At 40.8% G+C, this 26649-nt stretch overlaps 1 protein-coding gene across 1 annotated transcript; it reads left to right on the top strand.

Annotated features, from left to right (window-relative positions):
- Positions 1–6216: 6216 nt before the first annotated feature.
- Dppa4 (developmental pluripotency associated 4) lies at positions 6217–25644 on the top strand. The gene is made up of 7 exons (XM_077795527.1): positions 6217–6298; positions 14480–14640; positions 14726–14776; positions 15840–16152; positions 17700–17898; positions 20570–20596; positions 25416–25644. The coding sequence occupies exons 1-7, from the start codon at positions 6217–6219 to the stop codon at positions 25642–25644; spliced, it is 1062 nt and encodes a 353-aa protein (XP_077651653.1).
- Positions 25645–26649: the final 1005 nt, after the last annotated feature.

Genomic DNA, 26649 nt, shown 5'->3' with positions numbered 1-26649 from the left:
TGAGACAGGAGGGTCCTGAGTTCAAAGCCAGCTCCAGAAAGTTGGTGAGGCACTTAGTAATTCAGTTACACCCTGACGCTAAATAAAATATAAAAAGGTGCTGGTGATGTGGCTCAGTAGTTATGTATCCCTGGGTTCATCCCTGGTATCAAAAAATAAATAAAAATAAAAAATAAAGGTCTAAGTATATAGCTCAATGGCAGATTGCTTGCCTAGCATGTGCAAGCCCTTAGATTTAATCCTTGGTACTGCAAAAAAATTCTTGATCTATTATTATTTTCTAAAAGACTTGAAAATTGCAATACTTCAATAATAAAACACCAAATATTAAAGTTAAATTGAAAAACACGAGGGTTTCTTTTACCCCAAAGTCAAAGATTAACCAATAATAGATTGGATCTTTCATACATACCATCATAATTTCTGTCATTGTGATTAAAATTCAGATTAGATTCACTGTCTCTGTAAGATAGGCATAGTGATACAGAACATAGAAAAGGGGGTCAAGAATAGAAATTTTGTTCTGGAAATTTAGCTTAGTGGTAGAACATTTGCCTGGCATGTATGAGGCCCTTGATTTAATTACCAAAGGGGGGGGGGGGAAAGGAAATCTTGACACAAAAATCATCCTAAAAATATTGATAACTCATAGAACATTATACTAGTGAGTTGATTGCAAAGAAAGTCTTATTACAGTCATAGTCATGGATGTATAATTGATTACCAATGTAACTGATTACCAATATGTTTGTTTCCAAAACAAACATAGTTTGTTTTGCCTTGCAAACCCTACTGATAGGTTAAACCATAGCAATCTTATAAGGAAAACAAATTTACTGAATTTTATACTGTAATTTGTTGCAATGGAGTTAATACATCATTTAGGTTTTCTAGAAATTGCCTTCTCACATTACCAATGGCTTCAATTCCAGCTGCATATTCCATATCTAGATAAGGGAAGATTTTATTTTATTTTTTTTAAACTTGTGTCTCGTTTTCACATAGAACATAACTCATCTTTGGCTATTATGTTCCTGATCCTTGCAGAAAAATGAAGAGATCATCTGCTACTTGAACTCTTGCTTAGCTTGTTAGGTATTTAGGTTGACTTGAACATGCCAGATGTTATCCAGTTGGCAAAACAGCATTTTCTTTACCCATCTGTGTGAAGATCTCTCCATTTAATTCTCCAGCTGTATTGCTTTCTGCCTCCTTATAAATAGCAATATTGAAATGTTTCCCAAGACATGTACCACCAGTGTCCTCCACAAGGACCTTGGAGTCATCTGCCCTCGTCTCCCAGGTCTCCCTTGTTCTACTCACATGTTATTAAAATCATCACAGTCGCAATACTGACATCCCATCTGTTAGGATAAGGCAGTTCTAAAGCTGACTAAGCCAACTGGGATTATCACTTCTAAATTCAGCTAGGCACCATGAAGAGCTTTAGAAAAAAAAAAATGTTTACCTTTTTTAAAGAATGCACAGAGACGATTAATGCAAGCTAAGAGGAAAGCAAACTATACTGGCTTTGATGAATGATGAAAGTACTTTTGTCTTAAAATTATTCTCTGAAGCCCCAAATCCTGTGGAAAGTATTTTAATTTTTATTAACAAATCTTATTATTTAAATAAGTTTCAAGTGTATAAACCAGTGATGCTAGCTAGCAGAGCTCGTCTCTTTCAAAGGAATTGTTATCATCACCATCATCACCACCATCATTTTCACTTTCACGATTATTTTGGTACTGGGGGCTGAACTGAACCCAAGCGTGCTTTATAATGAAATTACATCCACAGGCATTTTCACTTTTTATTTGAGATAGGGCCTTACTAAATTGCCAGCGCTGGCCTTGAACCTGTGATCCTCCCCCCTCAGCCTCCTATATTGGTGGGATGACAGGCGTGTACCACCCACCATCTCTGGCTTCAAAGAAATTACTAAAACAGCAGCTTTAACATTAATTAATATCTCATTCATAAATGTTTAAAATGAGAGGGAAAGGAATAAATAACTCATGGTTTAGTAAAACAGGATAGAAGAACATTTTTTATATAACAATCAAAACTAAAATCCATGAGGCTGGGGACATAGTTCAGTTAATAGAGTGCTTGCCTCGAATGCACAAGGCCTTGGGTTTAATCCCCATCACCACAAAAAAAAAAAAAAAAAAAAAAAAAAAAAAAAACACAAACACAAACACAAAAAAAAATCCTGAAATCTATTGAGTTGTTACTGTGTGTCAAAGATTTACATTCATCATCACATTTAATTCTCATATGGATCTTAAGGTAAATACTGCTGTTACTTCCACTTAACAGAAAAGAAACCCAATAATTAATTTGCCAAATGCATAAACAGGGCAGAAAAGATTACAAATAAAATATCAAGCCACACATAGTGCTACATGCCTGTGATCCCAGTGATCAGGAAGCTGAGGCAGGAGGATCATAAGTTCTGGGCCAGCCTCAGCAACTTAGAAAGACCCCCATTTCAGGGCTGGAGATGTGGCTCAGCGGTAGCGCGCTGGCCTGGCATGCGTGCGGCCCGGGTTCGATCCTCAGCACCACATACCAACAAAAGATGTTGTGTCCGCCGAGAACTAAAAAATAAATATTAAAAATTCTCTTTCTCTCACTCTCTCTTTAAAAAAAAAAAAAAAGACCCCCATTTCAAAATAAAAATAAATAAACAGGACTGGGGATGTAGCTCAGTGGCAGAGTACAGATGCTTCATCTGGCTCTTTGGTCTATTGATTTTAGTTGTTTTGGTTCATGCGGACCTCAGCTAAGGAGTGTATTCCAAATTCTTGTTATCATCCTCCTGATAATCATAATAGCAGTCTTCTTGGGGGGCTCTATTCTCCCCCAAAAAAGTTTAAAATACAGCCATGTGTTTAAAAAATTTAAAATACAGCCATTTACCTTAAGATCCATATGAGAATTAAATGCGATGATGAATGTAAATCTCTGACACACAGTAACAACTCAATAGATTTCAGGATTTTTTGTTGTTGTTGTTTGTGTGTTTTTGGTTTTTTGTTTGTTTGTTTGTTTTTGTTTTTTTGTGGTGCTGGGGATTAAACCCAAGGCCTTATGCATTCGAGGCAAGCACTCTATTAACTGAACTATGTCCCCAGCCTCATGGATTTTAGTTTTGATCGTTATATAAAAAATGTTCTTCTGGGCTGGGGATGTGGCTCAAGTGGTAGCGCGTTCGCCTGGCATGCGTGCAGCCCAGGTTCGATCCTCAGCACCACATACAAACAAAGATGCTGAGGGGCTGGGGATGTGGCTCAAGCGGTAGCGCGCTCGCCTGGCGTTCGTGCGGCCCGGGTTCGATCCTCAGCACCACATACCAACAAAGATGTTGTGTCTGCCGAGAACTAAAAAATAAAATATTAAAAATTCTCTCTCTCTCTCTCTCTCTCTTTCTCTCCTCTCTCACTCTCTCTTTAAAAAAAAAAAAAACAAAGATGCTGAGTTTGCCGAAAACTAAAAAATAAATATTAAAATTCTCATTCTCTCTCTCTCTCTCTAAAAAAAAAAAACTAAAAATAAATAAATTTTATTAAAAAAAATGTTCTTCTATCCTGTTTTACTAAACCATGAGTTATTTATTCCTTTCCCTCTCAGTTTAAACATTTATGAAGGAGATATTAACTAACAAATAATCTCTGTTTGACTGGAAGGACAAAAACTGAGACATGTTTCATCATGAGGACATTATACTCTATGTATCTGTGGAGACCAGAAGTCCAGAATGACAGTAATAGGATCACTAGTTGTCTGAAGGCATTTCTAGGTGAAAGCATGATAGAAGGAAAACTTTGCTTAATAATGAATATAGGAGACATGGGTGTTCTGGTGCACATCTGGAATCCCATCTACACAAATAGGAAGATCACAATTGCCAAGCCAGCCTTGGTAACTTATTGAAACTCTGTCTCAATAATATAGTTGTAAAAAAGAGAGAGCCAGAGGTGAGACTTGGTGGTAGAGGGCCCCTAGGTTCAATCCCCAGTTCAAGGAAAAAAAAAAAAAAACAATAAAAATATAAGAACAATATTAATTATAGGAAGAAGGTCTGGAGGGGTTATAGGGGTAGCTTGGGGGTAGAGTGCTTTCCTTGCATGTGCAAAGCCCTGGGTTCAATCTCCAGTACTGAGAACAAAATAAAACAACAACTACATATATGTATACACACACACACACACACACACACACATTTATGACTATTTTATTTTTGACAATATATCCCCAGATTATGCTAAAAATCAAAATGCAGTAACTCTATATTTCACATCACCAAGCTGAAGCTGAATTATTTATCTGATTTCCAGGGAAATCAGGATTAGAGAGATAAAAGTCAAATTATCAGGATTAGACACAAAAACCAAATTTCCCAGACTAGCCAGTTTCAATTTGCATGAGAATGAAATTATCTCTGCTTTAATTCTTATATTAAAAAAGTAGGAACCCTGTGTTAACCCACTCAATGTTTTTCTACTGTTCTTTCTCCTTGCTCAGGCTAATCCCCCACCTTCTCTCTTTCTCTCTCTCTCTCTCTCTCTCTCTCTCTCTCTCTCTCTCTCTGCACCAGGGATTGAATTGAGAAGTACTTAACCACTAACCAAAATCCCAGCCCTTTTTGCATTTTATTTAGAGACGGGGTCTCACTAAGTTGCTTAGAGCCTTGCTAAATTGCTGAAACTGGCTTTTGTTTGTTTGTTTTATGTTTTGGGGGTGGGTACTGGCTATTGAACTCAGGGGTGCTCCACCACTAAACCACATGCCCAGCCCTATTGTGTATTTTATTTAGAGACAGGGTATCACTGAGTTGCTTAGCGCCTCAACTTTGCTGAGGCTGGCTTTGAACTCGAGATCCTCCTGCCTCTGGGATCACAGGCATGGGTCACTACACCCGACCTGAAGCTGGCTTTGAACTCAGGATCTTTCTACTACCTCATCTTCCCCAGCAGCTGGGATTACAGATGTGTTCCACCACGGGGCCCAGGCTAAATTTAACTTTTTTTTTTTTTTTTTTTTTTTGGTACCAGAGATCCAGGGATTAAACCCCAGGGATTCTTAACCATTGAGCTACATCCCAGCCCTTTTAACTTTTTATTTTGAGACAAAGCCTTATTAAGTTGCTTAGGTCCTCACTAAATTGCAGAAGCTGGTCAAGCTGGTCTTGAACCCACAATCCTCCCACTTCAGCCTCCAGAGTACCTGGAATTGTCAGCATGCACCACCAGGCCAGACACATTCTATAAATCTTGTGTTTAGTAGTGTGCCAGACCAGTTATCTGACTTGTTTTGGAGTTGTTGTTAGCGCTGTGATCCAACTGATTTTGGGAATGCAGAAAACATTCTCCCCCTATCTTTATCTTGCATGCTTCCACCTCTACTGTAGAACAGCTGAGAAAGATGTCCATCTCTTATTAGTTTTTTTCTCCAATGATTGCAAATGCTTCAAAAACCACAAAAGCAGGTGGTCCACCAATGCCTTTGCCACTTGGGGTTGATGTTAGAGGGGTAGAAAACAAGAGAGAAAAAGCCTGTGCTCAAAATCAACGCACATTGAATTCTAGAGATGGTTTAACTTAGTATCACATTTGAAAGGGGAAACACTCAGGAATAAGGAAATTGCACAGTTGTAATTTTCAACCATAACACAGCATCAGCTACATTTTGCTTTCCTTTGAGATACTCAGATGAAAGGCAAGCTGGCATGAATGCAAAGTGTTATTACCTATCTTCTCTTTGAAGCTGTGGTTATTTAGTAATCATTCTCATTTAAGTTTGTCTTACTGTTCTATGCATGGTAATGCTTCTAGCTCAGGAGGAAAGCAATTCTTATCATAAAAGCCACCTTATTTCAGAGTGGGGTAAAATTTAAAGCCGCAAGAAAGTGAATTATATTTAACAAGAGTTAAAGCTTTTGAGAAAAATGCAAACATGCTGCAGAATCAAATTAGCCTGCTTTTATAAACTCTCACTTCTAAATTCCTTGGGATGGTTATCTATGTAAAGAAAGAAAGAAAAAGCCTCACAGAATCACATTTCTAGTCCCTGAGTCATTAGGATGCCAGCACTGAATGGACTCCAGGGGGCGCTATTCACATTAGCAGTGTGTTCCCTAGAAACACAACACAGCCTGCCTCTTACAGTGGCCTCCTGCGGAGGGGGGCCTGGAAGGGACAAGACCCGATGATGATAAGAATCAACAAGGAAGCTCCTTCAGGGGGGCAGGTGGGACGAAATGAGATCCTGGATGCTAATAGTAGCTGGGAGGGTGAGAATAATCAGTGCTGAGAAACATTTCCTACACGTTTTAATTTGGGAAACATCAATGTTTCCTAAAATAAAATAAATCCTAAAAAGGATTTCTTCTTCAGGTACAGTGGCCCACGTCAGTAATTCCAGCTACTCAGAAGACTGAGGCAGGAAGATAGTACCTTTAAGGCCATCTGGGGCCTTCAAAAATGCAAAAAGGCTTTCTTGAAAAAATACAAAGGGCTGGGGATATACCTCAGTGGTAGAGCAGCACTGGGTTCAGTTCTTAGTCCTGCAGAAAACACAACACAGACACACACACACACACACACACACACACACACACACCCCAATCTTTTGGATATGAATGAATGAAAAGGTGGGCTGGGGTTGTAGCTCAGCGGAAGAGCCCTTGCCTAGCATGTGTGAGGCACTGGATTCAATTCTCAGCACCACATATAAATTAATAAAATAAAGGTCCATCGACAACTAAATATATATATCAAAAAAGAAAAAGGTGTTTCCATACTGTTGTGAATCAATGAAATCATTCTGAACTGCCACTGAACTCTATAGAAATGTTAAATAAGCCTAACTTTTGACCCAGGTCTGCAGGAGCACACATCCCAGAGTATCAGAGACAAGTGTGCACACCTGAATGGACACTACTCGTCCTACCGAGCCTCTCCAATTCCATCAAATATGAAGGGATGATTACAACAGGGTACAACCTTATTTTGTCTTCTGAAAGTTGAAATTAATGACTTTGGAAGATTTATTGCCTGCAGGTAAACTAGAGGCCTCATTAACTTGGCTCATTTTATTAAAACTTTTGTAAAGAGCAGGCCACAGTGGCAGGCTTGTAGTCCCAGCACTCCAGGAGACTGAGGTGGTAGATTGCTCAAATCCAGAAGTTTGAAGCTGATCTAGCAATATAGCCAGACCTATCTTTAAAAAAGAAAGAAAGGAAAAAAAAAAGGAAGAAAGAAGGAAGGAAGGAAGGAAGGAAGGAAGGAAGGAAGGAAGGAAGGAAGGAAAGAAGGAAGGAAGGAAGGAAAGAAGGAAGGAAGGAAGGAAGGAAGAAGAAAAAAACAAAGAACAAAAGAAAGCCCAGATGAAATTTTCCATGTTTCTTAAATCTGTATTCCTCCACAAAATTCTAACAGAAGATGAACATCCACCAAGGTGTGTTGCTGTGCAGGACACTATTTTAAACCCTCTGGGTAAGGGCTATTACTTTCATCACCATTCCTCCTTCCCCATTTTACAGGTGAGGAAAGGAGAGACCTGAAGGTGTTAGATAGCTTGATCAGGTCGGACCACTAATAGAGGGGAGGACTGGTTTAAGTGCAATCTGGCTTTGGAGTCTCCCCAGGCTCTTTTTTTGAGACAGAGTCTTGCTTAATTGCCCAAACTGACTTCAAACTTTCAATCCTCCTGTCTTATATTCCAGACTTGTTGGGACCATAGGCAGACAACAACATTTGCAGTAGAGTCTGTGCTCTTAAGCAGGTTCTACTACACTTCTGGTCACCTGCATCTCCAGTGTACACTTGCCAGAGCTGCATGAATGACCTTCTCGTTGACTCCCTTCCATCTCTACTTTGTTCCCCTAATTGCAGTTGAGAGAGCGTCACAAAATGCTGAGTCAACCTACCTTCACCCCCACCTTGAACTTTTTAATAGCTTCCTGTTGCTTTTAACCTATCCAAATCCTGACCACATCAGGCTATTCTTTCAGTCCCTCGAAAGGGAGGGGCTGCCTCCAGAATGTGCCCCTCCCCCCCTCCCAGGCTGCTCCTTTCCTTTCCCCTTCCCCTAATCACTTAGCTCAATAAGCTTCCTGCAGAACCCTTACCCTTCTGGCCTTCGAAACCCTATTTTAAAACTGGTTTCGTAGTGCATACCTGTAATGCCATCAACTCTGGAGATGGAGGCCTGCCTCAACAAGTTAGTGAGACCTTGTTTTAAATAAAATAAAATAAAACTGGCTGGGCGTGGTCACACATGCCTGCATTGCCATTAACTGAGTAGGCTAGGCAGGAGGATCTCAAATCCAAGGTCGGCCTCAGCATTTTAACAAGATCCTGTCTCACACAACAACAAAAATATGGGGGCAGGCGGCTGGCATGTAGCTAAGGGCTAGAGTGCCTCTGGGTTCAATTCCCAGTATCAAAACCAAAAACAAACAAACAAACATACAAAAAATAAAAAAAAAAAAAATACTGTAGGGTGTAGCACCTAGAAGATTCCCTGCTTTACTTTTTTCTCTTTGGTCTTTATTACTACAGATTAAATCCAAGGTCACACTGTCACTGGATTGTGCCCCTAGCTCCTCCTCACACCCACACCCTTTTTTTTGGTTTTTTTTTTTTTTTTTTTTTGCACTGGAGATTGACCCTTAACCCTTGAGGTGCTCTACCATTGAACTACCTCCCCAGCCTCTTTTTATTTTTTTGTATTTTGAGACAAGTTCTTCCTAAATTGCCTAGCTGGCCTCAAACTTGCCTCTGCCTTCCTCAGCTTTTTGAGTAGCTGGGATCATAGGCATGCAACACTCTACCCAGCCTTGCATTTGTTTTGATTACATACATGTAAATCTGTAGATATGTATATTTTTAAAGCACATGAAAAAGCATGTGCTAATGCTATTAGCCATTGACAGTATTGGCCATCTGTCCTCCCTACCAGAGTTAAACCCATGAGGCCAATGTCTTTATTGGATTTTGTCCTGTTCTGTCTTTCATGCCAAACATAAAACAGCTCTCTGTACATATTTATTCAACTTGTGAGGAGATTCAACTATGAAGATTTTTTTTGAACTTAGATAGACAGAACTTAGGTGTTAGAAGGATACCATAACAAAGTAGTAAACAGTTTTTCTTTGTTTCTTTTTTTGGTATTAGGAATTGAACCCAGGGCCACCCTTTAACACTGAGCTCCATCTCCAACCTTTTTTTCTTTTTCTTTCTTTTTTTTTTTTTTTTTTAATTTTGAGACAGGATCTTGCTAAATTGCTGAGTCTTCCCAAGATTGCTGGGGTGCACCTGGAACTAATGATCATCTTGCCTCAGCCTCTTGGGTTGCTGGGATCACAGATATGCACTGCAGCACTCTACCAGTTTGTCTTTTTTTAAAGATTTTTAAAATTCTTTTTTAGTTATAGATGGACATAATAACTTTATTTTATTTATTAATTTTTATGTGGTGCTGAGGATCAAATCCAGTGCCTCATATGTGCTAGGCAAGTGCTCAGCCACTGAGCTACAACCCCAGCCCCAGTTTATTTTTCGACTAATAAATATTTGTACAAATTTTTACACATGAAAATGCCTTAGTTGCAGTCTGGCTCTGTAGTGCAGACCTGTAAAACCAGCAACTCAGGAGACTTGAGTCAGGAGAATTGTAAATTCAAGGCCAACCTCAGCTATTTTTTTGTAAATAAAATAAATGCGGGAGGGGAGATTGAATCTAGTGGCACTTAACCACTGAACCGCACTGCCAGCTCTTTTTGATATTTTATTTAGAAACAGGATCTTGCTAAATTGCTTAGGACCTCGCTAAATTGCTGGGAATGGCTTTGAATTTGCATACCTCCTGCCTCAGTCTCCAAGCCTCTGGGATTACAGACATGTGCCACTGTGCCCAGCAAGCTTTAATAATTTAGTGAGACCCTGTGTCAAATAAAAAAAAAGGGCCAGGTGTGTACCTCAGTGGTAGTGTGACCCTGGTTCAATCCCCAGTTCTAAACACACCACCTGCTTTCCTCCTTGGTGTCTGTGGGCCTGCCCAGTCCACAATTTGCACTTCAATGCAATGGGGGGGGGAATATATATATATATATATATATATATATATATATATATATATATATACACACACACATATAGATAGATAGATATAGATACATACTTACATGTGTATGATATTTATTATCATTATTTATTGGTACTAGGAATTAAACCCAGGGGTGCTTAACCACTGAGCAACATCTCCAACTCTTTTTATCTTTTTAGACAGGGTCTTGCTAAATTGCTTAGGGCCTCTTTAAGTTGCTGAGGCTGTCTTGAACTTGCAATCCTTTAGTCCAGCCTCCCGAGCCGCTGGTATTATAGACTTTAAAAATAATTTTTAGTACTTGGCATATTGTAAGTAGTGGTGATAGAAAGCTGGAGTTTTCATTGTTTGGGGGACTTGCATAAGAAATAGAAAATATATAGTTTCTTCAAGTTCTGGTCCCTGGATTCAATTGTTTCCATGTGTTCCACCATGAATCCCCTAACATCCAGCTCAGAAGTCTCTGTTTGCTTTTCTTTTTTTCAGAAATCATCCCATGATCTTCTGACTTCCCAAAGACTCCTGAACCACAATTTGGATAAAAATTAAGAATTCACAGAAAAGGATCAGGAAACGAATTAATAACTCAGCCACACAACTGTGGCCTCATAAATTAGCAAGGCAATTTTAGCATTCAGAAATTGTGGGGGAACTGAGTGCAGTGGCCCACGTGTGAAATCCCAGCAGTTCTGGAGGATGAAACAGGAGAATCACAAGTTCAAGGCCATCCTCAGCAATTTAGTAAAGCCCTAAGCAATTTAGCAAGGCTTAGTCCCAAAATTAAAAAAAAAAAAAAAGGTGGGGTGGGGTGGGGGACTGAGGTTGTGGCTCAGTGGTAAAGTGCCTCTGGGTTCAATCTCCACTACCAAAAAAAAAAAAAAAAAAAAATTGTGAGGGAGGGAGCAGAAGGGGAGGGGACAAGGAAGAGTGACTTTGGATGACAGGAAGTAGGAGGAGACATTTCAGAGTGCTCTGGGGTCAGGGGCCATTTGGGAAGGAGAATTTTCTATCAATTTCAACTTTCTTTTCCCCAAGTATGGAGAATTCAGGAGACAAGGAGGTAAATACAACTTTGTAAGTTTGTTTTCTCTTCTTCTAGTATCATGTTTCTCCTTCTGAGCACACTTGATCTTTCTTTGGGGGATAAAGGAAAGGATTCAAAATTTTTTCCTCTTTCTTTGTTGGGAAAAAAAAAAAAGAGCTCTTAGACACAGTCTCAGGCCAGTATATTTGAGTGAAAGAACAGCTAGGAAGTGATCTCCCTGCTGTGATTGTGAAGAGGCTTTGTCTTGTCAGGAGAGTTACTACTGGGCCTGGAGGGAAAGGGTCACAGGAGAAAAGGGGCAGAGAGGGGGAAGCTTTTAGGAAGAGGTCATAGAGCTGAGGCGGCGGGGGTGGGGGGGGGGTGAAACCCTTTAATTCCATCTGACAGATGCTGGTCCTAAGCCATAGGAGCTGGGTCCCCTTTGCTCAGGGTCGAGAGACCTGAGGAATGACCAGAAGCCAGACCCAGGAATGAGCATGCTTGAGCCCTCTTTCCTAGAAGCAGACTATTTTTAACATTCTAAATTTTAAGATTTTTGTGAGGCCCCAAAGCAAGTACTTTGTGAAAGGGTTTTGCAAATGTTGATTTTTGAACATGAATGTGAAAGTACTATGGAGTAGTAGTGCCAAACAAATGTTAATTTCTCCCTTTCTCCCACCCTGGAGGAAATTGGAAAGATTTTGGAGCACCCTTACCTGGGGTTTAATTATAATAATGTGCCCTTACCCAGTGTGTCCTTCCTCACCTTGACTTCAGCTTCTACATTTAAAAAGTAAATGGTTGTGAGGTTATTCTGTAGATTAAATGAATGAAAATAAGGACACGTCAAACCTATACCTATATAAAATAGAAGCTCAGCCAGGCACAGGGAATCACACCTGTAACCCCAGCTACGGGGGTGGGGGATTGAAACCGGAGGCTCACAGGTTGGAGACCAGCTCCTGCTGGGAGACTTAGCTAGAGCCTGTCTCAAAAATAAAATTCTAAAAGGGACTGGGGATGTCACTTGGTGGTGGAGTTCTTACCTAGCATGCTCAATGCCCTACAGTCGCAAAAGATAAAGGCCGCATACTTTAGCATCTCTGTATTCAACAACTTACTCCCATTGCCCTTTGTTCTTTTTAACTCAATCAAGATTTATTGAGTGCCTACAATAAAAGGGAAAGAAATTACACCCTTGTGGAGCTTACAATCAAATGCAGCCACAGGCATTGATCAGATCACAGGAGTACATATGAAATTCCAATTGACAAATTGTGGGCATGAGGCAATATGTGGCAGATCTGATTGAAAGGACTAGAAAGGGTTCCCAGGTGAAATGACACTTAAAGTGAGCTTCTGAAAGAAGAGTAAGAATGTCAACAGAAGCCTGCTAGGGTCTGGGCTGAAGTTTCATGACAGGCCTCAGTAATCGCTTAGGCAAAGAAAAGAATTGCGGGACTGGAGGTTGAAGAATGGAGAGCAGCAACTTGGGACCAGGCTGAGATGGGAGAGAAGAAGCTGGCAGGTCGTGTTCTTCATGCAAAAAGCGGTCACCCACCTAAGGGAAATGACATTTTTTGCTAGCAGCCCTCTGGTTATATATGCGAAAATAAATTACTTGGAGTCAAGAATGAAGGAATGAGAGAGCAGATATTTTTGGGGTGAGAGATGATGGATATAGTACAGGACACAAGGACTTCTTCTCCCAAGATAAACTGTTTTTCTTCTACTTCTTTGCTCTTTGTTTATTTGCTTGGTTGTTTTGTTGTTGTTGTTTTGTTTTAGTTGGTTGGTTTTTTTTTTTTTTTCAATATTTTTTAGTTGTCAATGGACCTTTATTTATTTATATGCGATGCTGAGAATCAAACCCAATGCTTCACACATGCTAGGCAAGTGCTGTACCACTGAGCCACAACCCCAGCCCTACTTCTTTGTTTATATCTATAACTCTATCTTGTACTTTCCTTGGGCTTTTTTCTTGTCTTTTTTTTGGCGGGGTTGGAGGGATGGCACGCACCTGCAATACAAGTTACTTGGGAGGCTGAAGCAGGAAGGTCACATGTTCAAGGACAACCTAGGCAACTTAGTAAGACTCTGTCTCAAAAATATAAAAGGGCTGAGGATGTAGCTCAGTGGTAGAGCTCCCCTGGGTTTAATCATAGAGCAGGTAGGTGTGTGTGGGGTCACACATCAGAGGAACTACTGACCAGTCTCTACCCCAGAAGAGCTACACAGAGAAGTCGAGGCAAGAAGAAAGAGGAGCTCCTAGTCAACAAAGCACTTCAACACAGGGGACAAAACGAAAAAAAAAAGTGCAAGATGACCAAGGTAAAAGATCTACAAATCCTCTAATCCCACTTCCTCAGGTCCAAGAAGCCTGAAGAATTGTTCTAAAGGCATTGTAAAAATAAGTGAGGACAATGCCTAAGCTTGATTAGGGGTGGAATGTAGAGTTGGTTATCATTGACATTAGAATAATTAGGTAAGACACCTACGCTGTGCCTGACAGTAATATATGCTCAGTAAACCCTAGTGACCATTAGTGCCCTTCCAGTTTGTGTCTGTCCTGGAGGTGTGTTCTGAGAACATTTATCGAATGGTGATTGTGAGTGAGGTACCATAGCAGCAGAATGAACAGAAACCGTAGAGCTAAGGAGTCAATATGCACAGTAAGATCCGAGGGCTGCCCTGACTGGTGGGGGCGGTGGGGAGGCAGAATTATGGGGGTTAGTGGTGGTTTGTGTTGTATTGCTAGGTGTTTATTTTGTTCTATGGTGGAAGACAAGATATCACTGAGCCTTATGTGGTGGTGCACACCCATCATCCCAGCAGCTGGGGAGGCTGAGGGGAAGAGGATTACAGGTTCAAGGCCAGGCTCAGCAAATCAGCAAGGCCCTAAGCAACTTAGTGAGATTCTGTCTCAAAGTTAAAAAAAAAAAAAAAAAGAGAGAAAGAAAGAAAAAGAAAAAAAAAAGGCTGGTGATGTGGCTCAGCAGTTAAGTGACCCTGGGTTCAATCCCTAGTACAAAGAAATTAAATAAATAATGTCACTAAGTATTCACTGAGTGTTTATGATCCTAACTGGAATATTTCAGTGGATCTCCCAGGATGGAAGTGCAGCCACCTGGATTCTATAGGACGGGCTCAAAAGGAACAGGTACATATGAGTCATGAGTAGTGGGGAGTTTCAGTAGAACTATTAGGTCCTAGGTTTGAGGTTCGCCCCTTGGAAGCTATGGAGCCATTAGCAAGCCCTTTGACTGTATGATGGGGGATTGGACTATGAGAACTAAAAGTGATTATATTTTTTGAATGGGAACTTCCATTTTCCTTCAGCGTCCTGTCCAAAGAAGAAATCAGAAGATACTAACAGCCAAAAATGTCCCAAAAAGATATCAGTTCCTCCCCTACCCTTGGAACTGCCACCAATCAACCTTGTTCACCGAGATGTTTTGCGGGCCTGGTGCCAACAGTTACATTTGAGCTCCAAAGGCCAGGTGAGGGCTCTGGGTGGGAGACACCCTGATGGGAGAAGAAATAGGAACCTTGATTTCATTAGTAACTCTTTTTCTCTTGTCTTAGAAATTAGACACATATAAGAGGCTCCGTGACAAGGCTTACCCACAGCAAAAGGTGAGTAACGTTTTCTTTTAAGGAAAATTAATAGTTCTTACCCTGATAACCTACTTCAGTGTTAAGATTTTAGAGACCAGTTATGGTAGCTCTCGCCTATAATCTCAGTGACTTGGAAGGCTGAAGGAAGAGATTTGCAAATTTGAGGCCAGCCTATACAAATTAGTGAGGCCCTCCCTGTCTTAAAATAAAAAGAGCTGGGGTAGGCCAGGAGTAGTGGCGCTTACCTATAATCCCAGCAGCTCAGGGAGACTGAGGCAAGAAAATCACTAGTTCAAAGCCAATCTCAGCAAAAATGAGGCACTAAGCAATTCAGTGAGACTTTATCTCTAAATAAAATTAAAAATAGGGCTGGAGATATGGCTCAGTGGTTGAGTGCCCCTGAGTTCAATCCCCGGTATCCCTCCCACACCAAAAAAAAAAAAAAAAAAGAAGAAGAAGAGCTGAAGTATGGCTCAGAGGTAGAGCACCCCTGAGTTCAGTCCTCAATACCAGGTGTAGGGGTGAGTTGAGGAGCAATCTCAGCCCCTCTTTCTTGCTTATCCCTGGTTCTAAGAAAGAACAGTGTCTTCCTGTCTCCACTTAACATCAACATGGTAAAAATTAATGAAAAATTATATTTTATTTTTTATTTATTTTTTGCTGCTGGAGATTGAACCAAAGGTCATTCTAATCTCTACGATTGAGCTACAGCTCTAGTCTCTTTTGTTTTAATTTGTGAATATTAATAGTAAATGTTTATGGGGTAAAACATTGTTCATTGGGTATATATTGCAGAATGTCTAAATTGAGCTAATTAGCAAGTGCATTGCCTCACAAACTATTTTGGTTTGTTTATTGTTGGCTTGTTTTGGTACTGGGTATTGAATTTCTCAGGAATGCTTTACCACTGTTCTACATTCTACTTTTATTTTTGTTTTGAGACACGGACTTGCTAAATTGCTGAGGCTGGCCTCAAACTTGCCATCCTCCTGCCTCAGCCTCCTGAGTAGCTGGGATTACAGGCATGCATCACTGCAGTTTCATCTTTACTGTTATTGTTTTTGTTATTTCTAACATTTAGCTCTATTTGCAGAATATTCCTATCACAGCAAACGAGACCCGGATGTCAATTCGAAGTAATTTGAAGGCAGACAAAAGGAAAAAGCCCCTGGGAAGTTCTAAGAAAAGAACATGTTCTGTGGGTACTGCTCCCCTTGAAGTGGTCCCTTCACTAGAGGAGTTGCCTGTCCTTGAGGAGCCCCCTGCTCTCTATGAAGAAGTTAGTACAAGTGTGGTGATGGCATCTGCCCCGGAGGAGGTGTTGGGCTCCTGGGATACAGATGCAGCCAGCGCCATGCAGGCGGAGACTGTGCAGTCCCCACCAGAGACGCACGGTAAGCCCAATATGGAGAGCTTATTCTGACTCAGTGAGGAGATAGGCTTAATTAGTAAAGTATATCTAAATCACCTCAAGGGCTAGTAATTCCTGGAGCCAGTAACAGCAATGTCTAACATCAACTGTTTGGCTGGGCACAGTGGCACACGCCAGTCATCTAGCCACTCAGAAGCCTGAGGCTGGAGGATTGCAAGTCCAAAGCCAGCCTGAGTAGCTTAGTGAGACCCTGTCACAAAGAAAAATACAAAAAGAGTTGGGGATATAACTCAGCAGTAGAGCACCCCAGGGTTCAACCTCCAGTGTTGAGCAATCAATTAAATAAAAAATAAGCCAGGTAAAGTGGCACACACCTACAATCCCAGCTACTCGGGAGCCTAAGGCTGGGGGATTGCAAGTTGAAGGGCAGCCTGGGCAATTAAGTAAGTCGTGTCTCAAAAAAGTGATTTTTTTAAGCTGGGCACGGTGACACACACCTGTAATACCAGCAGCTCAGGAGGCTGAGACAGAAGGATCAAGAGTTCAAAGCCAGCCTCAGCAAAAGCTAGGCTCTAAGCAACTCGGGGAGACCCTGTTTCTAAATAAAATACAAAATAGGGCTGGGGGTGTGGCTCAATGATTGAGTAGCCCTGAGTTCAATCCCTGGTACCTTCTCCCCAAGAAAAATGATTTTTAAAAATTAATAAATAAAAAAGGCTGGGCATGTAGCTCAGTGGTAAAGCACCCCTGAGTTCAATCCTCAGTAATAAATAAATAGATAAATAAGTAAATGAAAAAAAAAAAAGTTAAAAAAAATAAATAAGTAAATGAATAAATAAATAAAGAAAAGAAAAAGGACTGAGAATGTATTTGGTAGTAGAGTACTTGCCTACCATATAAAAGGACCTGGGTTCAATCCCCAGGAATACACTAACAAAAATTAATTAATTAATTAAAAATAGAATTCAACTACATGGATTTGAGCTCTGGATCTCCTGGCATCTGTTGAGTGACATAACAGTCCCCAGTTTTCTTGTCATAAAATAAATCAATAATATAAAATTTATCTTCTAAGTATTATAAGAAATGCAGTGAAAGTTGAGACCCCTGAAGCTATTTCATGGTAGTCTTGAAGTATTTTGTTTTCTTTGCTTTGTGTTTTGTTTTTTCTCAGTGCTGAGGATTGAGTACAGAAGTGCCCTACACTGACCATTCTTTAATTTTTTTTAATTTTTTTTTTTTTATTTTGAGACAGGGTGAGAGAGTCCCAGTAAGTTATACAAACTAGCCTCAAATTTGTGATTCTCCTGCTTCAGCCTCCTAGGTAGTTCAGGTTACAGGTGTGTGCCACCACACTTAGCCAGGCCTTTAATTTTGAACCTGCACTGTCTTTTCATACTTTCCTAAAGTGCAACAGGGTAGAATAGAGGTGAAGTTAGGATTCCAGAGTTCATTTCTTGGGGCTAGCATTTGAATACGATAGTTGAATTAAGAGTGACAGGCTATGGTCAGTCTGAACATGAGCATGTGGTCCTGGTATACTCATAGAAAATCTCATTTCTTCCTCAGGTGTCAGGTGGTGTGTGGTCCATGGCAGATGTCTCCCTGCAGACAAAAGTGGTTGGGTTCAGCTGCAGTTTCACGCTGGACAAGCCTGGGTACCTGAAAAGAAAAAAGGGAAAGTGAGCGCACTGTTCTTACTCCCCTCTTGCAGTTTTCCACCCCCACACCTGGAGGACAACCTGCTGTGCCCCAAGTGTGTTAAGAGGTAACCACCGGGTCCATTTCTATAAACTCAAAGTGGGCACCAGGTTTGGGGTTGAGGAAGAGGAAGGATACTCATTTATCTTCGTAGCTGTTTATTTCAAGCACAAGTTATCAGTAAGGAGTTTTGAGAATATTAGTACCTAGGTAACTTTATCCCCAAGAAAAAGAACATTTATGTTTCAAAGCTTAATGCTTCTATTTGGAAACACAGAATCTGCAGCACAATTCATTGCGTAATGAATTACTATATTCAAAGTATATGGACTACAGAGAAATAATGACTAGACAAAAATCATCTTCCTCTAATTAGCTTCCAGTCTAATGGGGATGTACTGGCATATAAATAACTGGAGTGCCATGCGATGACCGTTGTCAAAAAAGATATTTCATTTATTATTTATTTATTTATTGCAGTACTGAAGATCCAAATCAAGACCTCACATGCTAGACATCTCTCTATCACTGAGTTATATCCTAGTCCTAAAGAATGAACTGTTTCAACAGTACTGGGAATTAAACCCAGGGGTGCTCTATCTTTGAGCAATACTCTAGCCCTTTTACTCTTTACTCTGAATTAGGGTTTCACTAAGTTGTTAGGGCAGTCCTGAAACTTATGATCCTGCCTTTAGCTTCCTAAGTAGCTGGATTATAGGCATGTGCCACTGCATCTGCATCTCTTTCTCTCTCTCTCTTTCTCTCCTTTTTTTTTTTTTTTTCCTGGTACTGGGAATGAACCCAGGGCACTTTACAACTGAGCCACATCACCAGCCCTTTTTACTTTTTTTTTTAAGAGAGAGAGAGAGAATTTTTTTTTAAATATTTATTTTTAGTTCTTGGCGGACACAACATCTTTGTTGGTATGTGGTGCTGAGGATCGAACTCGCCCGGCCGCACGCATGCCAGGCGAGCGCGCTACCTCTTGAGCCACATCCCCAGCCCCGCTTTTTACTTTTTTGAGAGACAAGTTCTCACTAAGTTGCTGAGAGTCTTGCTAAGCTGCCCCGGATGGCCATGAACTTGCTATCCTCCTGCTTTAATCTCCTGAGTCCCCAGGAGCCTAGGCATGTGCCACCATACCCAGCAAGAAAAGATTTCTTAAGGGAAGAATTGACAAAATAGAAAGGAGGGATAAATTCATCTTTTCAGCATGGAGAGTAGTCCCAAGGCTACGAAAGAACTTAGACAAATTACAAATTGCAAGTAGTTCAGTATGACTACAATGTGGTGAAATAGGTGCAAGAAAGTCCACAATTGTCTCAATTAATGCCTATCTGAAGCTATTGTAGAAATTACTTCAGTGAGTAGGATTAGTTTGGGTAAAGTCTTAACTCAAATAGAGCATTATACATTTTAAGTAATATCATTAGTTTGGTATCTAATATTGGAGGTTCAGAGTTTACCCAGCAGCTAACCTGGCATCCTGGCATTCTTTTGAAAGGTGTCTTTTGGGGCTGGGAATGTGGCTCAAGCAGTAGCGTGCATACCTCAACACCACATACCAACAAAGATGTTGTGTCCGCCGAAAAACTAAAATAAATAAATAAATACTAAAAAAGAAAAAAAAAAAAAAGAAAGGTGTCTTTTGTTATATTATGTGATCAACAGACTCTCTTCACAATCAACTTTGGAAGCACAATCATTAAGAAAACAGCAGGAAGACCACCAAGGGTTTTTCTCGGTAGCTTAAGTTCTAAACCAAATTGAAATCAGTGTATCAAACAAAATGATTTGACCAAAGAGGAATAGACCTGGGGAAAAAGGGCTTGATAAATTTGCTGATCTTTATATAAAGTATACCAAGTAACATGGCTTCTAGATAAGTAGATAAGAAGATAAGGGTATGTTACTCAGTGGTAGGGTGCTTGTCTAGAGTGTGCAAGGCCTTGGGTTCAATCCTCACCACTGTAAACAAACAAGCCAACAAACAAAAACAGCCACCAAATTTGACAAATCTCAGTAGTTGAGAGGAAAACTATTTTGAAGCAGCAGCAGGATTGTTCCAAAGATGAGCAGATGAGAAGTCTTGGATTGCAGTCATCTGTAACAATAATCATTTCAATAATTTTTATACTTGCCACTTAACTTTTCTAAGCCTCAGTTTATCCAGCAAAGGGCAACTAAACCATTTGTTTGTTTGGCTTTTTTTTTCTTCTTCTTTTTTGGTACTGGAGACCAAATTAAACCCAGGAGAGTATAACCACTAAACTACATCCTGGGCCCTTTTCACCTTTTCTTACTAAGTTGGTTAAGACCTCACTAAATTTGCTGAGGCTGGCCTTGAACTTGTAATCTTCCTGCCTCAGCCTTACCAGCTTCTGGGATTACAGGCATGCACCACCACATCCCATAATTTTTCTTATCTTTTATTTTGAGAAAGGATGCTGCCAAGATGCTGAGGCTGGCTTTGAGCTTGTGATGCTCACTGGATTGCAGGGGTGCTCCATCACATCCTTGTTTGTTTGTTTTTGACTCTTTGCTCTGTCTTTTTGTGGTGATGGGATTGAACCCAGAACCTCACACAATCTAGGCAAGAGCTCTAGCACCGAGTTACAGCCACAGTCCTAAGGATAATTTCACTGGCATTTCAATGGTGGGTTTCTATTTTAAAGGATAAAACTTGATAATTTTTGTTTTCCCTGTTACTAAAACCAAACATTTCATTTGTTTTATAGGAACAAGACTTTAATTAATAGTCTCCGGTGGGTATAGAATACCAAGATAAAAGAACTGTCTATGGTTTTCTCTTCCCCTTCTGATGTCACCTGCTGTTCTTGTGATGTGGCAAGCTATGACTGAGACTGATGGAAATCCAAAAGCCTATGTATGTCCTCAGATGGCCACCTTACCAAGAAATCACTGGAACATGTCAGATGGCAGTGGCATATGCCTATAATCCCAGCAATTTAGGAAACTGAGGCCGAAGGATCACGAGTTCCAGGCAGCTTGGGCAATTTAGTAATACAATGAAAAGGACTGGGGATGTCTCAAGAAGCCCGTGGGTTCAATCCCAGTACCAAACAAAAACCAAAACAAAATGAAAAAAAGAACCAACTATTGGAGCTTGTTTCACATTCCTTTAACCACAAGGAGCCTCAAAGAGGAGCCAGTGAGACCACCAAAACCTTCAACAGGCTGGGCAGCAAGTACACACTTGTCATCCTAGCTACTTGGGAAGCGGAGGCAGGAGGATCCCAAGTTTGAGGCCAGCCTTGGCAATTTAGTGAGACGCTATATCAAAATCAGAAACGAAAAGGGCTGGAGATGTAGTTCAATGATAGAGCAGCCCTGGGTTCAATCCTCAGTACCAAAAAACAAAGAAAGAAAAAACTTTCAACGGGGTCCCCTAGTTCATTGTGATGGCTGCTGACACCCAGCCCCTGCGGTGAACACCAGAATGCGTGCCCTGTGTCTGAGTCCTGGGCTGTCAGCTGTCCCATTAGCAACACAAAGGGTCCAGCTCTGAAGCTGCAGGTGCAGCCCACCCAGCCTGGAGCCTGGGCCACACTCTCCCACTGACTCCTCCCCGAGTTGAGGCACATTGTTCATGTTAGCATGGTATATGCATCTGCTTTCTATTGTTTTTAAATGATGTACTAAATCTGGTTTCTAAATTTTATTGTTTTTGTTTTATAGGGTTGGTTTTTGTTTGGGGGAGGCACTAAGGATTGAACCCTGGGTTAGTTTTTTTTAATTTTTTTTTTGGGGGGGGGAGTATTAGGGATAGAACCCAGGGATGCATTTCCACTGAGCTACACCCTTATACATTTTTATTTTTTGTTTTGAGACAGTCTCCCTAAATTGCTGAGGCTGGCCTTGAACTTGCCATCCTCCCTCAACCTTCTGATTCACGGGGATTGTGGGTGTGCCTCCTCTTCCATTCTTTCATACTCCCTTTTGAGGAATGAGCTAATGCCTGGAACAGACTGAAGCCAAGGGGTAGAAGAACCCTTCAACAGCTGGCAGAGCCAGGACAAAACTGATCAAGCCAGGATAACCTCTGGTTCCAGCTTTCATGGACTTACTTCATAGGTTATGCAACATGGTAGGAGTAAACACTAGCCACTGGGTGTCTTTGGTGCTGGGCCTAAAGAATCATTCCTGGGCTGGGGATGTGGCACAAGTGGTAGCACGCTTGCCTGGCATGCGTTCGACCCGGGTTCGGTCTCAGCACCACATACAAAGATGTTGTGCCCGCCGAAAACTAAAAATAAATAAATAAATATTTAAAAAAATCTCTCTCTCTTAAAAAAATAAATAAATGGAAGTTTGCATTTAAAAAAAAGAATCATTCCTTACAAATGTTAAAATGACGGAGGTCTTTCCTTGGGATGGTGGATTTTTTGAGGAGCGAGCTTGTGCTCCTCCAACTCCCACTCTCTTCCCCTAAAGCTTTGAAAGAAAGGGAGACCAACACCTGGAGCTGCACACTCCATGTGCCTCAGATGAATTCTGCAGCAGAGGGAGGACCTACCATCCTCTTGCTGTTTAGAGGTAGCTAAGGGAAGAGATTTGCACTCCAGTTCCCAGCCTTGCAGATAGGTCTGTGCCCATAGTATGTGATGTGAACCAGGTGTGAAGTACAACAGGAATGGTGATGTGAGAAATCAAGAACCGGCCTTCCAAATTTCTCTTGGCTCCAAAGGGACACGGAAGATTCCAAGAGTAGGTGCTGAAGTCCAAAGGGCCTGCCAAGCTTGAGTTGACTGGCAGAGGGAGATGGGTCTACAGAAAGAAATCTGGTGAACTCCCTGACAATCATAGCAGATGTCAGCACATCTCCAAGCATCTCCAGTTGATGAGGAGAGCCAGGGAGGCAAAAGCAGATGGGGAGATTTTTAAAACCCAATCCACTAAAAAAGTTGAAGTTATATTTCCTAAAAATGCACCAAGTTTCTACATTTTAGCAAAGATGGGGCTTACAGACATCATTGAAATTTTTTATGTCCATCTTAGGCAAATTTAGCACCACCAGAAATGGTAAAAATTGAAATGTATCATCTGGTATCATACAATGGACAGCACACAGTATTACTAATATATTTGCTGATAGGATTTATGGAAATCTAATCATGAAGAAGTAATTGTCCTGATTATATCTGTTGTTTCAGTATAATAGAGTGAGCTTAATACACTTGGGCTCCCTGTTTTCTGTTTCCAACACTTTTAAATAAACAAATTTCTCTCCATATAAAGTAAATTAATAATTGTATTCCACCATTAATACAGTTTGTATATCTCTCCCTTCACTGAATACAGAATAAATATTGCATGATACTATAGCAATTTTTTTTTAATTTTGTTCTTTTTCCAACTTTTCTTCCCTGCAAACTCAGGGTAGAGACTAAATTTCTTTGTTGTGATAACTAGTGTGGTTATGCAGAATATAGGAATATAATATGCAGAGAGAATTTTGCAAAAAACATTAATAATTAATGAGATATAGAATATATACAGGTACACCAACTTTTTTTTTTTTTGGTAACGTGAATTGAACTCACAGGCACTCAACCACTGAGTCACATCCCCAGTCCTATTTTGTATTCTATTTTAGAGACAGGGTCTCACTGAGTTGCTTAGTGCCTTGCGGAGGCTGGCTTTGAACTCACCATCCTCCTGTTTCAGCCTCGCAAGCCGCTTCCATTACAGGTGTGTACCACCTCGCCGAGCAGGTACACCAACTTTTAAGTTAGAAAAGTAACCGAAACTTGGGAAAAGAGACAGACACTAGGACACCAGCGTGTAGTCCCAGGGACTCTGGAGGCTGAGGCAGAAGTCTCAGAAGTTTCAGGCCAGCCTCAGAACAAAAAGGGTTGGGGCTGGGCGTGGTAGCCCACACCTGTAATCCCAACGGTTTGGGAGGCTGAGACTGGAAGATGGCGAGTTCAAAGCCAGCCTCAGCAAGGCACTAAGCAACTCTGTTTTCCGGTACCAAAAAGGGGGGTGGGGACGGGGATATAACTCAGTGGTGGAGCACTCCTGGGTTCAACCTTGGGAAAATACTCATTTGTATATATGAAAAGATCTTTAGAAATACAAATCAGCTCACCACATTCTTCTCATTAAACCCTCCCAAAGATCACATTTCATTCAGAAAAAACCTGTCCTTGTAATGACCTCCCATACCTTATCTATGTTTTGTCCTCCTTATCTCTTGCCTCACCTCCAACCACCCTGCCCTTCCTGTTTCTTAAACACCCAAATATTATCTCACCTTAGGGTCTTATCTTTGGTTGGAATTATCATTCTCCCAAGGTTCCCGAGGTAAACTATCTAAGTCTCTCAATGTCACTTTATCAAAGAGGCAAACTCTGAACCTCTTTTGAAATCACAAGCTATTTCTCCACCCCTACATGTACCATTTAGCCCCTTTATATACTGCCTATAGCTTTCTATTTTTCTATGACATTAATCTCCTTTAACATAATCCATAATTTGATATTTTTGTTTGTCTTCCTCTAATAGTATCCTTTTTTGTTTGTTTGGTTTGGTTCGATTTGGTTTGGTACTGGGGATTGTACCCCAAGGGTTCTCAACTACCAAGCTACATCCCTAGGACTTTGAATTTCTTGTTTTAAGTTGTCCTGGCTGAGGGCTGGGGGTTATGGCTCAGTGGCAGAGTGCTTGCCTTGCACGTGTGAGGCACTGGGTTTGATCCTCAGCACCACATAAAATAAAAGTATTGTGTCCATCTATAACTAAAAAATATTTTTTAAAAAACTCCAAAAAACAGCTGTCCTGGCTGAATTCAAGCTTACAATGTTCCTGCCTCAACCTCCAGAGTCACTGGAATTACCGGCATGTGCTACCGTACCTGGCTTCCTCTAATAGTATGAAGATTTACTGTGTCTTATGCAGTTAGATGTACAATCTTTTGGTCTTTTGTTTTGAACCTGTTCTTTTCCCGTCACTGGGAGGAATTATAATTTTACAGGGAAGTGTAACGTGTTAATGTATTCAGAAGAGGAGTGCCACCACCTGAGTATCCCATTCCTCTTTATTTACTTCAAAGCATGTAAGTAAAGAACATTGTGTCTTTTTGTGATCTACTACAGGAAAAGTAACTGATCTCAACTTTATTTTTAAATTTTATTTATAGATCATGCAGTGCTGGGGTTTGAACCCAGGGCTTCACACACCGAGAGCTATATCGCTAGCTCCAATGTGGTCCCAACTTTAAAATCACCCCTGCGAGTTCATGCTCAGGCTATAACTCTTACCAGCTACTCCCAACCAGCAAGAGCTGCAGGGATTCTGTGCCTGGGTCATTTTTACAGTTTAGACTCCAGGACTCCTCATCAGCCCTGCTGACCCTGTCAGAACTGCACTGACACTTGGAATGCCTCCTTTTCAAACTTCCTTCCCTCTTTTACAGGGTCTCATGGTCTCCCCGACTCAGGGTCTCCCAGCTTCCCCTGGCCTCTAATTTTTCTTCACTGTTTTCTACAATAAATCTGACATCTTGGCGTCTGCTTCTTGGAGGACTCAAACAAATCCATGTTGTTCCAAAAATGGTCACAGGAAAAGGTTATCAGATGGGACTTTGAACTCTCTTACTTGCCTGCCACTGCACATGGGAGGACACCATTCTGAATACTGTGTGGGACATGGATACCTGGCAAATGATGGTGGTCCAGCTGCTGAAGACTTCACTGGGAATGACTTGGAAAATGTCCTGGTAGAAAAGAAAGCCCTTGAAAGTGCAATGATTCAGACATTTGAAAAATGTAAGCATGAAAGTGTCTATTGAAAGCCCAGTGCACTGGCATGTGGCCTCTAATCCCAGCAACTCAGGAGGCTGAGACAGGAAGATCTTAAGTTTTTGGCCAGCCTCAGCAATTTAGGGAGGCCCTAAGCAACTTAGTAAGAACCTGTCTCAAAAAAAAAAAAAAATATATACACACACACACACAAAAAAAAAAATTAAGGCAAGCTCCTATGGAGCAGAAAAGCAAAAGCTCGCTTGATCTTGATTTTCAAAATAAAAATAATAAAATAAAAAGGGCTGGAGAGGGCTGAAGTCATAGCTTAGTGGAAGAGTGCTTGCCTAGTACAAGTGAGGCACTGGGTTCAAACCTCAGCACCATATAAATAAATAAAAACATAAAGGTATTGGGTCCATCTACAACCAGACATAGTTTTTAAAAGGGGGGCGGGTTGGGGATATGACTCTGACTCTGTGGTTAAGCACTGGGGAGGGGAGGGGAAGCAGCATATGTCTGTAATCCCAGCAGCTCTGGAGGCTGAGGCAGGAGGATATTGAGTTCAAAGCCAGCCTCAGCAAAAGCAAGGAACTAAGCAACTCAGTGAGACCCTGTCTCTAAATAAAATACAAAATAGGGCTGGGGATGTGACTCAGTGATGGAGTGCCACTGAGTTCAATCCCTGGGACCAAAAAAAAAAAAAAAAAAAAAAAAAAAAAAAAGCTAGAGAGAGGGAGAAAGAAAATTCCATTAAAAAAAAATTTTACTTGTAGAAGGACACAATATCTTTATTTATTTAATTCTATGTGGTGCCCAGGATTGAACCCAGTGGGAGGCAAGTACTTTACCACTGAGCCACAGCCCCAGCCCAAGAAAATTCCATTTTGAGGGGTTGCTGAGTTACTTTCACTTCAAAACAGAAACCCAAGAGTTATAGCTGTTTAAACTGGTGAAGGAAAGAATCAAGTGTTCTGGATTTTTTTTCGTTTTGTTTTGTTTGTTTGTTTCCAGGGATTGAACCCAAGGTGCTTAACCACAGAGCAACATCCTCA

Source organism: Urocitellus parryii, chromosome 2 (genome assembly GCF_045843805.1).
Source record: "Urocitellus parryii isolate mUroPar1 chromosome 2, mUroPar1.hap1, whole genome shotgun sequence".
Lineage (NCBI taxonomy): Eukaryota > Metazoa > Chordata > Mammalia > Rodentia > Sciuridae > Urocitellus > Urocitellus parryii.
Note: the sequence above shows the minus strand (reverse complement) of the source record. Positions and strands in the feature narration are given on the sequence as shown.

Bases quoted from the DNA above. Each gene is read 5' to 3' on its own strand.
- Dppa4 (XM_077795527.1), top strand. From the start codon at position 6,217: ATGATAAGAATCAACAAGGAAGCTCCTTCAGGGGGGCAGGTGGGACGA. The intron at 14,777-15,839 runs GTGAGTAACGTT...TCTAACATTTAG, and splicing joins AGGCTTACCCACAGCAAAAG to CTCTATTTGCAGAATATTCC. The intron at 17,899-20,569 runs GTAACCACCGGG...TTTGTTTTATAG, and splicing joins TGCCCCAAGTGTGTTAAGAG to GAACAAGACTTTAATTAATA.